The 16,721-nt window shown below is 31.9% G+C and overlaps 1 protein-coding gene across 3 annotated transcripts; it reads right to left on the bottom strand.

Moving 5' to 3' along the window:
* Positions 1 to 345: 345 nt before the first annotated feature.
* Positions 346 to 15,829, bottom strand: copz2 (COPI coat complex subunit zeta 2). Of its 3 annotated transcripts, none has more exons than XM_056453400.1 (10): positions 15,735 to 15,829; positions 14,146 to 14,214; positions 12,120 to 12,204; positions 9,484 to 9,575; positions 9,188 to 9,243; positions 7,642 to 7,719; positions 7,031 to 7,082; positions 2,159 to 2,197; positions 1,922 to 1,954; positions 346 to 978 (listed from the first exon to the last, which is right to left on the bottom strand). In XM_056453400.1, exons 1-10 carry the CDS (start codon positions 15,750 to 15,752, stop codon positions 931 to 933), a joined length of 570 nt encoding a protein of 189 aa, XP_056309375.1. In that variant the 5' UTR covers positions 15,753 to 15,829; the 3' UTR covers positions 346 to 930. The 3 variants fall into 3 exon arrangements, 2 of the variants coding, with proteins under 2 accessions (XP_056309375.1, XP_056309376.1); XR_008836255.1 differs by lacking the exon at positions 1,922 to 1,954 and adding an exon at positions 4,360 to 4,477 and having other exon boundaries at positions 928 to 978; XM_056453401.1 differs by lacking the exon at positions 1,922 to 1,954.
* Positions 15,830 to 16,721: the final 892 nt, after the last annotated feature.

Here is a 16,721-nt window from a genome sequence, read left to right as displayed (position 1 = left end):
TGTCAGTTTGTATCTCCAAAGACTTAATTAAAAATTGCCGTACTTTCAATATTTCATAGCTGTATTACACGTAGGCCAGTGTTTTCATTGCAAAAAACCCTGGTTGCCTTAAATCTTTAAGTCGAATCAAATTAACCTTGTGAGTCAATTAAACATATATTATGTTAAACTGACTTAAAACAGCTTGCGTAACTTATAAAATTAAGTTAGAACATGATTAACTTAGATTAATAAATTACAATGAACTAAAAACACTAATTGATCATATATATTTTTATTTTATTTTTTATTTTTATTTTTATATTTTTTACAGTGTTGCCTTTAATATTACAATGAAGTATATAATAATAATAATAATAATAATAATAATAAAAATGCTTCTAGTCAATTTTTAATATTGCCTGTTTCTCATTTTAAAAATATAGCTAAATATTAAGTTGTAGGCCTAGCGTAACAGAACTCAGAATCGTGTATAATATTTTTGACAAAAGGTGGTAAAGCAATGTTGACATATAGCAAAATGACAAAAGAGTAAACAAGAGGTTTATACAATCATATTCCTGATCATAAAAAAGTCACAACCCAATGGTTAATGAACTTATAACATCTAAACACCATAGAAGTATATAAATATTTGCAAATGTAAAAAAAAAAGAAAAGAAATTGCAACTTCTTTGGAAACATTCAAGCATGTGTGTAGGTGTTAGCGAAATTTGCATTTCATATGAATTAAAAAAATCTACAAAGCAGAAATGACCTAATTTACTCTTTGACACAAAATATAAATATCTTAGTATGAAACATGAGACACAAGTGCCCCTGATGTGCTACTTCAAGAATTAAATTACATCTCATTCAAAATAACAATGAAATTCCCTTTCAATTATTTACAGATTCCTTCAGAAGTAAGGGGAAGTTTTTGTTTCTGACTTATTTTAGGATTGACCACTTGATCTGCTCCTTTGCTGACTGTAACACCTACAAATGAAAACAGAATTCCAGTAAATAAGATTAATTAGCTTTGACCATAAATAAACAAACAAATAAATATAAAAAAAATACAATTTAAAATGCAATATAATGAACTCTGAGACACGTTATTCAGCTAATATGTCTGTATTTATTTAACATAATTAGCATATAATAAATGTACAGTATCATATAATAAAAACCAAGCTTGCATTATAACCCCAATAGTGCAGTAATTAAGTGTGTGAAATATGAAATTTGATAATATAAAAATATTTATAATAATATGAAATATGAAAATGCTATTAATTTACCCAGGCCATGCAAGAATTAGGTGACTACAGAAGAAGAAGATTTGAGCTAAAACTGATGATTCATAAAACAAGCTTCCAAAAAAACAAACAAATGAGCAAACAAACAAACAAACAAACAAACAGACATTGTATTATTATTTTTTTGACTCTCAAAGTGCCATGTGTTTTTATGAATTACAATGGTTACAGCAAAAAATGCCTTAATATTTTACTGAAGAAAAAAATCATAATTGAACTGCATGTTAAAAACAAATGTAAAGTTGTTTTAACCCAAATTTGTGTAAATATAGACAAACCCAGCCATTAGATTAATAATTTAACAAAGAAATTGTCCATATTATAAAACGTGATCAGAATTTTTGGGTGAAGTGATATGGTTTAATCATTTCAACAATTCATATTTCGGCCACAAGGGGGCATTAGAAGACCACAATACTAAACGGAAAGCTTGTTTCTTCGGTTTTAATGAACAGTTCTGTTCTTTAGAATAGAATAGAATAGAATAGAATAGAATAGAATAGAATAGAATAGAATAGAATAGAATAGAATAGAATAGAATAGAATAGAGAACTTTCACTGTTTTGAGAATTATAGACTGTATAGAAGCTCAAAAGTTTGCTATGTGTTCATGCACTTACATTAGTGGTGAGAGCCAGTTTCTCTGTGATGTGCTGTTAGGGTTAAAGTTGGTGTTAGAGGTCAGAGCAAGGCTGAAATCACTACAGCTGTTAATGATGGTTAGACAGAAAGCCAAACATTTCTAAACACAGCTTCAAGATCATTCACATTAAAGAAGTTCAGAGACATTTCAAGTGTGTGTGTGTGCTTGTGTGTGTGTGTGTGTGTGTGTGTGCGTGTGTGTGTGTGTGTAATACCTGCGCCACACTCTGTTCTGATAGAGGGTTGTCATCTGCCTGTGAAAGAACCAGCATCAAGAAAAATTACTATAAAATGAAACAACAAAAACGAGGCAGATTTATCGTGCAAGATGTGACGCACAAAATGTGCTAAGTGTTACTGTGCACAATAGTCAAAGTTAGCAACACAGGTCACAAAGATTAGCAACACAGTACAACATTGCCTGTAAACACAATTAATGAGCAAATAAACAAATAAAAAAAAAAGTAAGAACACTCATAGCAGCTAATATCAAATGATTTGACATTATTATTTATGGCCAATTATAATGTCAGTTTGCCCAGTTCAGTGTTAATTTGACTTCACAAGATGTTTTGTATAGCGAGTGAGCATTAGACTGCATTTGACAGCATTAATTTTTTTTGTATTGTTTCAGGCATCAATTTGTCTAGATATTATAACTGGCTATTCTAAATTTACTAAATGTCAAAACACTGCTACTGAAACATTAACTATTTTTAAAAGTATTGCATATACATTAACGTGGCATTGTTTAATTATTTAGTAAGGCTTTTCTCCTGATGATCTCCCTTGTGACAAAGACTATAGAATACTTAAAGGCTTTTGCTTGTGACTGGAATAAATAAATAGATAAACAATCTCTATTGGCAGACCACTGTACTGAAGTAATATATATGATCACAAAATAAATGTATTTAATGTAATCACAATGATTTTTGATAACCAGGATCACTGTTAATTCAGTGTCAATTTAAAATAAAGGACATTTAAAGAAAACTGAAAGAAGAAAATAAAAAGTACACAAAGGTCTTAATTTATAAAATAAAATTAAATATAATATAATATAATATAATATAATATAATATAATATAATATAATATAATATAATAAAATAAAATAAAATAAAATAAAATAAAATAAAATAAAATAAAATAAAATAAAATATAATATAATATAATATAATATAATAGAATAGAATAGAATAGAATATAATAGTATTTTAAATTAAATTAAATTAAATTAAATTAAATTAAATTAAATTAAATTAAATTAAATATTATTTAATTTATATTATATTATATTATATTATATTATATTATATTATATTATATATTATTTTAATTTATATTATATTATATTATATTATATTATATTATATATTATTTTAATTTATATTATATTATATTATATTATATTATATTATATTATATTATATTGTATATTATTTTAATTTATATTATATTATATTATATTATATTATATTATATTATATTATATTATATTATATTATATTATATTATATTATATTATATATTATTTTAATTTATATTATATTATATTATATTATATTATATTATATTATATTATATTATATTATATTATATTATATTATATTATATTATATTATATTATATTATATTATAGCACACAAATACTTAGTGACCTACTATCACTAAAACTGTGAATAAACAAATAAATAAATAAATAAATAAAAACCAAGATGTAAAAAAGTATTCACTAATAATCCATTTCAATTTTACAATAAATCCCACACATTTATTTTTCCTATAAATTAAGAAATATGAGATAAAACTTGAAGATTAGACTTGAATCTAATAATGAGTACAGTCCCATTGCATGTTTGTGGTATTTTTAAAAACGTCTTTAAAAGTTAATCATTTATTTTATGGATGGATCCAAGTGGAACAAAGTCTATCCCTGGACGATGACCCTGAACTTGAATAAAAATACTCAAATAAGAACATAAAAAATTTACGTACATTTGTAGACTACTGTTAAGAACCAGCACAATCACTAAAACACACTCATGGATGGCAGAAATGTACAATTTACAAGTTTTTATGTGGTTACATTTTATATTTGTACTTCTGTTTTATTTCAAAATCATATTTTACCGTGATTAACTGCTTAAAATGTTAATGCTTTTATGAGTAGGAGAGCATCGTCCCTCTAGCGCGAGTGAAAAATAAAACCCTGGCCAGCATAAATCAGACGTGTGGACTGAGGTCAGTCATTGATTGAGTGAGTTTATGTGAGCGTAACTCAAAGATGCGTCTCAGTGTCTCTCACTCGACAGTGAAAGCTTTATGGTCAGATGTCAACGGGACGTTTTCTCAGTATTGATGGTCTGCCGGGGGTTACAGCTGTTCCTTTGAGCTTCACACCATGCATTTACCTGCCCGGGCCACTGGGCTGAAGCAGAGCTACAGGAGCTGCCGGCTGTCTCCCTGACTCTCTGTGGACCCAGTGATGTAATCAAAAAGGACGAAGGCGTACGCTTGATCCGACACACACTGACAGGGCAAGAGATGGACATTTAGACTTTGTGTGTGTGGATTTATGCCAAAGGGACACATTATTTCTAGAATGATGGAGTAGAATCTTCCGTTTATTAGTCTTCCACAATTTAATTAAGAATTATAAACAAGCAGAATATAAAAGGCAACTCCTGTTAAGCTGAATTAATGGGCAGAGGTAAACATAAACAATAAAAAATGTGATGTTACATGTAACGTGATAAAAATAGATGTTCAAATGACTTGCAGTACTGTTTTTATATTTGACAACTTAGGGGTGTGCAAGACTGGGAAAAAGATGTCTCTATATTTTCTGTATTATATTGTTTTCTATATGTGCTATGACAATGTTTCTGAACGTATGATTGTGGTTGAATGTTAGGATTTAGATGTTTTTCTGAACACTTTTACTAATAATTACCAAAATAACTGAACATAAAAAAGTTGGCAGTGGTAGCTCAGATGGTTTAGGTCGGACATAAATTAATAAATGACACTAAGGGCTCTATTTTAATGGTTTAAGTGCATGGTCTAATGCATACGGCACAGATGCACTTACAGCATGTCTGACTACAGTTTTGCTATTTTAAGGACAGGAAAAACTCTAAAAGGTCTGAAAGGATTGTCCTCATTCTCTTAATGAGTTATGGGTGTGCTTTAGGTGTAACATGCATTACACCAAAGCCCCCTGAGGTGAAGAAAGAGTGGGAGGAGGTAGAGTTTTATATTTATGTAGACATAAATAAATTTAGTTTAATTTTAAAAATTCTTTAAAATTTAATGATGTTTGAGTATCCGTGTGTGTTTAATAAGCAACTTGTATGCATGTTGTGCATCTGCCTATACAGACGCATATCACTAATCAATCTAAAAAAAAAATATTGACTTTAGTCCAGTGCTTAGTTGTTCAGTCTATTTACTCTCCTTTACTCTCTTTTCCTTATACGCTATATATAGTCCCTAATTGATCAATGAACCAACGATTACTCTGGCGTATAGTAAATACTCTGCCCTTCCAGCACTGGGACTGGGAACAACCCATACACTCTCCCATTCACACACTTGTACACTATGGCCAATTTAGTTTATTTAATTCAACTACTGTATATCACAAATAACACTTGCGTCGCTGAATTGCACTGGGTGTATTAAAGAAACCGCTTTCACATGGATTCTTGTTTAAGAACAAGTCGCATTTTCTCACTTCACTCAGTTCGTTCATTTAGGGACGATACGGTCACAGTAATCATACTCCACACCAAAATAATCAGTCCAAGAGTGTTTGAATAATGTGACTGAGTCCTGAAAATGAATTTTAGAGCTGTTTATATGTGTTAAATCAATTTGACAGAATGGACAAACTAGTAAAATGAAATTTAGTATTATGCACACTACCGGTCAAAAGTTTGGGGTCTGATTTTTAAACGTTTTAAGTTAAGCTTCTCCTGCTCACCAAGGCTGCATTTACTTAATCAAAAATACAGTACAAATGGTAAAATTGTGAAATGTTATTGCACTATAAAATAACTGTTCAAAAGTAGATTAAAATTTAGTTTAATAATTTATTTAGTGATTTTAAAGATGAATTTTTAGCTTCATTACTCCAGACTTCATAGTCACGATCCTTCAGAAATCACTGCAATATAAATAATAATAATAATAATTATTATTATTATAATAATTATAATAATAATAATTATTATTATTATTAATAATGGTAATAGTAATAAAAGCAATAATGAGTGGAGTGATAATTTAATTTGAAACCACATACTATAAAAAGCAGTTATTTAACATTTGAATAAATATTTAACACTTTTTTTTACATTTAATAAATGGCACCTTGATGAACAGAATAATTTTCTTAAAAAAAAAAGAGCATAAAATAAAAACTGACCCCAAACTTTTGACCAGTAGTGTCCATTGTATAAAAAAGGTAGTTTGTTTGTCTATTGACCTTTAGATTTAATACTTGGTCAACTTGGAGTAAGATAAGGCTTTTTAATTTGATTAAGAATTAAGTAGCCTTAATTGTTGCTCCAAATGGTGAAGTAATAAAAGCTCTAAAAAGATGCTGTCTGTCCATTCGGATCAGTTCTGGAACATAAACTGTTGCTCTCTGACCAATGAGCTGAGAATTTACTGGTATGTGAAAAATGCTGATCCAGTTATAAATCTTGTGAACCAAGCCAAAACTGCAACATTGCATCAGTTTTAATCCTTGTTTCATGACCAAAGCATTCCACAGATTCTACACTCTACAGCTATGAAAATGCCCTGCTAGTAGGTGAGTGATTCACTGATTCATTCAAATGATTTGTAATTAATTCAGAAAGAAAGCAGAAGTGACTGTATTTATGAATGAATCATTGAATAATTAGTTCAAAAACGGATTCATTCAGAAGCAAAACACTGCAATGTTGCTCTGATGAGCTTATAGGCTTTGTTTAGATCAAATTTCATTAATAAATCAGAAAAATAAAAACTCAAAATATGGTTGTATTGTTGTCACGTAATATTTTGGTATTTTGCTGTTCTATAGTGTCTTACCCTGTAGTTGACTTTTTCCATGACCTGTTGGGGATCGCTCTCCAAGATCACGCTATAAAGTCAAAAAGCAAAATATGAATGTAAAAATTCATTAGTTGTACAATATAACATTGCTAGCATTGACATTGTGGGTAATGATAAGCTTTGCAGCTAATTATTTCATCATTAAGAAGGTCTAAAGATGTAGTTTTTTCTGTAGTAGAACATAAAAGAATATTCATTAGACATTGGTGTGTCATTAGGAGCCACAGATATTAATTTTGTTTAGTCTATATGCATTTCATCAAAAGTCACCGCCATCTTGGATGACTCTGGGGTGATGTAGAGGAAAATAGTTCATCCAATTATTGGATACAAGAAAATGTTAAAATTATACAGTTAAAAAATAAACTTCTTTCCAAACATCTAGTGTGAACCATATTTGATTTATAGAAAAAGAAAAAGAAAAATACATTTTTTTTTACAGCAAAGACAAATTAAATTGATCAAACATGACAACAAAAAAATTGTAATGTTTTAAAATTGTAATTAAAATGACATTTATAACTAGTCTAATATATAATAATGAGTTGGTCCTTAAACTAAAGTGTTACCAAAACGTCCTTATTTACCCTCCATCGATGATTTCATCCACCACAAGGAAAACTCCATCCATATTATCCAGCAGAGTCCTTTTCTCCACATTCTTCCTGTTGGAGAAGAACCGCACATCTGAGCACACAAATGGCCTACTGTGACACTTTATTTGCTGCATATCCTATGGTTACCACTGGAGGCTTGATGCCAAAAATAGCTACTGGAATTTCTTACACGAGTAAGTTTATAGGCAGCAAGAGCAGCACATGTTGTCAATAGGGGCTTTTACACAAGCCACCAGGCCTGTCCCATGAGAATTACCCCCTTGAGGCATTTTTCCTGGTTGAATTTTCACCCTCACTACAAACTCTAACAGGTTAAAGCAACTAACAATAGCTTTAATGTAAATGTCTTGAAACTGCCAGTGTTCCAACACCTGACACCAGCTGTGCAAACATGCAAATATCATGTATTTCCACCAATAAGCTATGAAAACGTTCCACTAGTGCAAGGGTGTCAAACTCCAGTTCCTGGAGAGCCGCAACACTAAACAGTTTAGTTTCAACCCTGCTTCAACACACTTACATGTAGGTTTCAAACAATCCTGAAGCACTCATTTAGTTTGGTGCAAAGCTGTGGCCCTCCAGGAATTGAGTTTGACACCCCTGCCCTAGTGCAAATGTCCTGTTCTTCAATATCAAACACAGACTGGCCTCACCATTTGGGGTTGGTTTGAATTTATTTTTAAAGGCATAGTTCACCCAAATAATGACAAATTTATCCCTATTTAATCACCCTCAAGTGATTCCAAACTATGAATTTCTTTCTTCTGTTGTTCTAAAAAAATAAGATATTTTTAAGACAGATGAAAACCGGTAACCATTGATTTCCATAATAGAAAAAACCCTGTGGAAGTTAATGGTTAAAGGTTTACAATATTTAAAAAAATATCTTCTGTCAGCGCTAATAGCCTAGTGGTACTGTGTGCCGACATATAGCACCGATGTGCTCATGACGACCCGAGTTCGATTCCCGGCTCGAGGTCCTTTGCTGATCCTTCCCCTCTCTCTGTTCCCAATGGTTTCCTGTCTGAAATCTCTGTCCTATCATAATAAAGGTGAAAAAAAACTTCTTTCGTGTTTGACAGAAGAAAGAAACTCATAAAGGTTTGTAAAAAGTAAAGGGTGAGTAAAAGATGAGAGAGAATTTAAATTTTTGGGTGAACTATCCCCTTATTTCCAGTACGATTGAATAACGTAAATGTCTACATTACATTTTTCAGCAGTCATTACCTTTTCATTGTCACACAATCCACCAGAATCACTCTGATATACCCATTTGTTGCCCAAGAAACATATTTTTGAATTATTACTGTTAAAAGTACTACCTAAACACTTTAAAAAAACTATTTATTTGAAACAGAAATATTTTTAATGATGATAATAAGATTATAAATGTCTTTTCTTCCCTTTTAAACAATATAATAAATTCCATGTTGAATAAATGTATAGTTTTAGTATAGTAGTACAAGTAATTTACCACATAGTATATGCTTATCCACTAGTTAGAGAATGAACTCACCTCAACATTTGACTGAGAGAGTCAAACAAGCAGTTCAACACTGCCATCAACATGAGCTGGAAGACAAACACAGGAAGAGAGAGGAGATAGACAGAGACAGAAAAGGAAATGAGATGAAACATTTTTGTTGCATCTGCATCCTCTTCAAAACAAAAGTAGATGAATCCGATGTCAGACGGTGTCCAAAACTGGCCAGCTCTCCATAGCAGTAGGAAAGAATTACAGTCACATGCAAAACAAGTGACTGTGTTAACTCCAGCCAATCACATGCCAGCTCATCTGCATACAGGACTCACCTCGTTTTCCTGAGCGCTGCCGACTACATAGAAGAACAGGTCTATGCTGCTCTTGTAGACTATCGTCATTCCCTCTAAGAAGGCGATCTCATCTGCACACAAGGACAGAAACCAGAAAGGGATAGTTCAGACAAAAATGACAATCCCAAGTGCTTCTAAACATTTTAGAATTTCTCTCATCTTTTGAACACAAAGAAGATACTTTGAATAATGGCATAAACTAGCAGTCATATGCTACGTTCCATTTTGAATAGTATCTGTTCTGTTCTTACTGAATTAGTAAGTCCCAAATTGAAGTTTGTTGTAAAGTGTATGCCAAAGGTTCCTGGATGGTTTACTATTTCTGGTAGAGGTTTTAAGTGTATAACCGTCCACACTCTAACCGCTGATATTACCCACAACACATTGCGTATTGGATGTGAATTCGATTAGAACTACAAACGCAGGTTAAAAATGTAAATAAACTACAAACATGATGGATGTGCGAGACCAAGCGTCAAGTAGAAAGGCTTCGGTAGAGATGTTCGTATGACTGTTAATTAAGATCTAGCCAACTGGAAATAATTTAAATCGCGTTTTCAGTGTTACGTTTTATCTGCAACAACAATACTGAACTTATATAAAGATGTGTTTGGATATTAAGGTCTTAATACAGAATTACCCAAAGACCTGAAAAGATTTCTCTGGATGAAAGACTTGAGAATGGCAGATTATCCTGCTGCTGTTTCTCCAATAAGGTAGGAAATTAAATATGACAGAAATGTGGATGATGTGTTGAGATGTAGACAGGGCTCATAAATAAGCAACACAACGATCTGTTAACGAGGAAGTAATATGACCCAAAGTTTGCATGCTCTTCTGTTACCCATTCAAAAGTATATATTTTTCCTTTACAAAAAAGTACATAGTTTCAGGGCGTAGGAAAGTATGTGAATTGGGATGCAGCAACAGACTTTCACAGTGTAATTAATTCCTACTATGAATGTCAGTGGCTGCAGGTTTCCAACATTATTTAAAATATCCATGAGTGTGAGTAAATTGTGAGAACCTTTATTTTTGGGTCAACTATGCTTTTATTTATACCATTTATTTATTTTAAATGTGAATATTCAGTCAAAAATATCGATCTATGTGAGGGTTTTATACAGTTTAGTGGCAAAATAAACTTCGAACCGAGATCAAAGCGAGGGTGTTTTTCACTTTGGTTTTCTTGGTAGATTTAAGCCTGACCATAGAACAAAGTAAGGATGTGTTCACACTTTGGTTCATTTAAAACAAACTCTGGGGCAACTATTCTACTTGCAGTGTGTTTTGAAGCATAATACATACCATAAAAGCGGTTTCCAGTGTCAGTATTTACATGTAATGAGCAATATCAAGAAAAAATGAGGAAAAAAAATTACCATGCCTGAGTTTTCGATTCTTTTTATGGCCACATCTTATAGCTATACAAGCCTTCTAAGTGTGAACACACCCTTAATTGTTCTTTTAACTCAAGTTATTATAAGGTCAGTATCATATATAGAGTAAGACCATATAGAAAATCCTAAATGTAATATTCAGGACCGTGCAAGTGTTTTTATTAATCAGCAATGTAAATTGCAAAACATTTCACAAGTATGTGAATAAATGAAACTGCTTCTTAGATAAGAAAAAGTGCTGGTGGGACGCTGTTCATTGGGAAATGACACATATAGATGGTTGGTTGACTGTGGTTAGCTATTAGTAGATCTCTTGACAGGTTGATCGCATCCACAAGGATCATTTTGATTATGAGGGCACATGAATTACAAAAAACATTATTTTAATGACCCCTGGACAGTATTTTACTTGTGGTGTTGTGCTTATATGCTGGTGTCATATTACTCAAAGTTTCATGTGAAGAAAACACCTGTAGGTCAGATTTTCACTCAGATGAACATCTATATATATTTGTCTGACTATCTGAATGAAGAATGAACTACACACTGTAAAAAATTGCTGTCTAATTTACAGTATTACTGGCAATTTTATACAGTAATACTGTAAAAAGTGCATTGTAAATTAACAATGTAAAACTGTAAACGCTAACACTACAGCACAATTGTAATTATTAATTTACAGAGCACTTGTAAATTTTACAGTATTACTGGCATTTTCTTACAGTGCAGTCAAGAAGGACTCTTGACACACAGATCACCATTTGTTGTTTCACCTTTAAGTGACAAATACAGGTGTGTATTTTGACTACATTACCTCAGCTGAAAGAATCAGGGTGGTTTTACTGTCCCGGTGTCACACTCCTTCGCCCCACAGGGCAAGTGACTAAAAACATTTATGAATTAAATGGAACAGGTTCTCCACCCAGTTTTTCAGTAATCTGACCTACAAGCCCCAGAGGATCCTTGTAAGTTCTAATGACCAAGGCCCTCACTAAACTAGTTTTGAAACTCGACCTGGGACTAATCTGGGACACTTCTTATTTTACTGAGAGTGCTTCTGGTCTTAATCGACACGATAAGATCTCCAAATTCACGAAACCCTTAGAGAAGAGCTTGAGCTGGAACATAAAGCAGACGGCCACGTCTATTTACTATGCACATTTTGCAGGATGCCGAATAAAACGCAACACAGAGCCTGTAAAATAATCAACTTACTGTCAGCTTTGTGTGTTTTGTTGAAGACGTTCTTTTCAAAATTCTTCTGCTCCTTCATGGAGGGGTAGAGTTCTGGATCATAGTACTGAAATTTCACAGGAATCATTTGTTACAGGACATAGATATTGATTTGTAACATGTTTGTTTTTTCTTCAAGTAATATGTTGCAGTTTTACATAATGGAAGCAATCCTAACTTAAATAAATACAAATGGGAATAAAATATATAGAGATAACTAAGATCTGAATAAAGTTATAGTTAACACCACAATGAAAATTAATTACTGACAAACCTTAATGAGTTTCATTTTTTTGTTGAACATAGTAAGTAAACTGTTACTACCATAGTAGGTAAAACAATTATAATAAAAGTTAATAGTATTTCCAGATTTTTTTCTGATATAAAACAGAAAAAGGACACTCATTAAGGTTTGTGACAAGTGTAGGGTGAGAAAATGATGGCATGATTTTCAGTTTTATCTGATCTATCCCTTTAAGGTGTGCTCATTTACGTAATTTAATATTTTTGTCCCAGTTACTCTAAAAGAGAAACATCAGGGTTTCAATATATCATATTTATCATACAAAGTTATTCTTTGACATTAGCTATTCTTTCAATAAAAGAAGACATTTTTAGATATGTAATTAGATCCCATCCCTGTACTACAAAGGGCACATGTACTAATATAATAATAAATAATATAATAAATAAATAATAATTACATTTTGAAATAATTATAAATGTCATTATTAAATAAAATAATAATTATAAATATCATTCATTCGTTTTCTTTTCTGCTTAGTTCCTTTATTAATCTGGGGTCGCCACAGCGGAATGAACCGTCAACTTATACAGCATATGTTTTACGCAGTGTATAATTATAAGTATTGAAATCATTAATTAAAGTCATTTTAGATATCTAATTAGATTCCATCCCTGTACTACAAAGGGCACATGTACTAATATAATAATAAATAATATCATAAATAATAATAACTAGATTATTAGTTATTAAACAGTTTTATAACTACACAAGGCACATAATATACTACTATACTACTACTATACTGACATTATAGTAATATAATGTACTAATATAATAATGAATAACATAATAAATAATAATAGGCAAGGCAAGTTTATTTATATAGCACATTTCATACACAATGGTAATTCAAAAGGTTTTACAGAAACATGAATAAAAGAAACAAGAAAAAAATTATTAAATGAATTAAAAATGATTAAAACTGGTAAACAAAAGAGATAAAAATTATTAAATATATTTAAAAATAAAAATAATAACTAAATATTCATTCATTTTCTTTTCGGCTTGGTCCCTTTTTTAATCTGGGGTCACCACCGCAGAATGAACCGCCAACTTATCCAGCATATGTTTTACGCAGCGGATGCCTTTCCAGCTGCAACCCATCACTGGGAAACATCACTCCCATTCACACACATAGATTATGGACAATTTAGCTCACCCAATTCACCTATAGCACATGTATTTGGACTGTGGGGGAAACTGGAGCACCCGAAAGAAACCCACACGAACACATGGAGAACACGCAAACTCCACACAGCCAACTGGCCCAGTCGAGGCTCAAACCAGCGACCTTCTTGCTGTGAGGTGACAGCACTATCTACTGCGCCACTGTGCTGCCCATAACTAAATATATTTCAATAATTACAAATGTCTTTATTGAATAAAATATTATTTATAAATATCGAAATCATGTTTAAAATACATTTTTAAAAACATTTTAAAATGGATAAAACATCAAGATTCAATTCTTATCCATTCTCATATGTATAATAACACTAATAGTGATAATAACAACATAATAATATCAATAAATATTATACTATATATAAATAATTCAAGTGATAATACATATCTGATAATAAATATTGAGATAATTTCTCAAATAATAAATATTTATCATTTTTAACATGCTAAAATATCTCAAGTGTAAATTATCCATCTTTAATGAAAGAAATAAGTGTAAAGGAGGAGTCTATGCACCTTTGAGAGTAGTCTGTTTCCATCGTTGTCTAAGATGAAGACTGCCTTAACTGTGTACAGCGAGGGTTCCTGGTTGAAAATAAATCATGCTGATGTTAATTTCGAAAGTTCAACACTTTTGTTTTTAAATGCAAGATTAAATACATCTGTCACACATGTCGATACAGACAGAGAAGGTTTAGTCAAAACAGGCTGTTGGCTCTCGCTTTGGGTCCATCCGGGCCAAAGTTCTGTCATGCACTGACTACCACTGATTCAAAGTCTGAGTGTATCACAGAACTTGAGCCAGGTGAACAGGGGAAAACCATCATCTTTTCAGATCATCTGGCTGAAATATGAGACAATCCTGTCTCAATGCAGACCTTTAGGGCCCAATACCGAAACCTCATCGGCTGTAAATTATAACAGCTATTAAATATCTATTAAACTATGTTTCTATGCAATAAAGAATACATGAATGACTTTTAACTATAAGGTTTAATGAATACTTTGCTCAATTTAATGATAACATATGTAGTATGCTACTGCATCTGTTCATTCCAAGGTTGTTTGAAACAGTGTATTGTGTGTAAACAATGAGTATAACAATGCAAGGCCTTTCCTTTTGTCAAAGTCAGTAATGAATGAATGTCACTTGTACCATCACCTTTTTATTTATAGCACACATACATGTATTAAATGTAAATTTTTTGACATTTACCTTGAGACAACAGTACATTTTATTGAAATATATCAATTAATTTACATGTTTAAGTGTCATCCTTCATCTAACAGTATTATAATGTTAAATAGCTACTTTAAAATCACCCGCCCCCCTCCCATTTATAAGGTATATTCAGTAAAGGCGACAAACCGAGTCGCTGCTCTTTTTCTACAGCTAAGCTACTACTTCATTAATCATTTGTAGTGAGAAGTGATGTTGTTTATATAGGTCAACTCATAAGAGTATTAAAATGTCCATGGCAAGCAGTAACCCTGATCTCCTCCAAGTGTCCACCTGTGGAATCAATCACGCGCACCGCACAGGCAGCGCGCGCTCCGCTCCGGCAGACGCGCATCGAGGACGTGGCATCCACGTCTCACTCTGAAAACCCATATCTTCCACGACTACACGGAAAAACTTTCAGAACAAACGGAGCACAAGTGCAGAATGAACATGATCAAACCTGTAGCGCACAATAAGAGGAACACACAACAACATTCGCATTTGGCACGACTATAATAGGAAAATAATGTTATGCTTTGCTCCCAGAAATGTTCACTTGCTCGCAGAGAAACAGGATCGGTCTCTGGCAGCAACATTTCGATTTCGGGAATGTAAAATGAAAGCACCAGCGTATATAACACAAAACAACACACGTTTCTAGTAGTTCACAACCGTAGGTTTTCTTAAAATATTTTTTTTCAACTTAGCAGGCTAAGCCTTAGAATAATATAAAGCGAAATTAATCGCTGTAGTAAAGATATTTCTGCTTAGATTTAAGGACAAAAACTGCGCACAAGCTGCTCAAGCCTCTCGATATATGATTTCAGCGTTTACGATAAGTCAAATAAAAAAGAGCAAGGATTAAATGGCACACATAACCTACCAGAGCCGCGGAGTCCATGGTTGTAGCAGTGTTGACGTGGACAGCTTCGAGCTGTCATTACACTAGCGCTCCTAAAGTCTCTGACTCACAGGGGGCGTGTCTGCAACTACAGCCAGAGAGCCGCCATTTTGGCTCAACCCCACCATTGCGATCTGTTACAGCAACGCTCGTGTGGAGGAGCCACAATGGCGGATTTTATTGTGCGCTCTGCTGCTTTCTTGAATGTGTTGGGCGGTCTTGAGAATTAAATTAATATTTAAGCGTCACGTCGCTTGGTCCAATGAGTTTCATTACGTATGACTTCCATTTACATGAAACACCTGAGCGAACAGGATATGCTATGAATATATAATTAACAGCAGTTGACTTATGTAACGCCCCCTCTTGCTAACGCGACAGGGGGCAGCAAAGCTGAAAAGCTTACTTAAACATAGATTACTGTAAACGTACTCTCAAAAAAAAAAAAAAAACATTAGTAAAATTGTTTATTATTAGACCTACTTTAGGTATAAATAAAGCGACATTACTAATATTATCATTATCTGAGAATCCTCTCCCTCACTAAATATTAGAGCCTATACACAATAAAATAATTATTATTTTATGATGATGATAATGAAATGTTGATAATAACAAATATAATAGGCCTACAGTATTTTAGGCACTTTATAATATATTAATAATATTATATTTGATATATAATATATATTATTATATTTAATATTATCCAAGCATTGTACACACATTTTATAAAATGTTATTAAATAATATAAATAAAAAATATAATATATTATTATTATTTTAATTGTTATTATCATCATCGAAACATATACAGACAAAAGCTCAGGATCACATTTTTTTGTGTTGCACTAAATAATATCATATAAAATATTATAAATAAAATGATTTATTATAATGTTGTTAATGATAATTATTATTAATAATAATTGTGCCAAGGGTTGATGATATTAACATTGACATTATAAT

This window comes from Danio aesculapii, chromosome 3 (assembly GCF_903798145.1).
Source record: "Danio aesculapii chromosome 3, fDanAes4.1, whole genome shotgun sequence".
Lineage (NCBI taxonomy): Eukaryota > Metazoa > Chordata > Actinopteri > Cypriniformes > Danionidae > Danio > Danio aesculapii.
The sequence above is the reverse complement of the archived record's forward strand: the minus strand, read 5'-3'. Positions and strand labels throughout refer to the sequence as shown.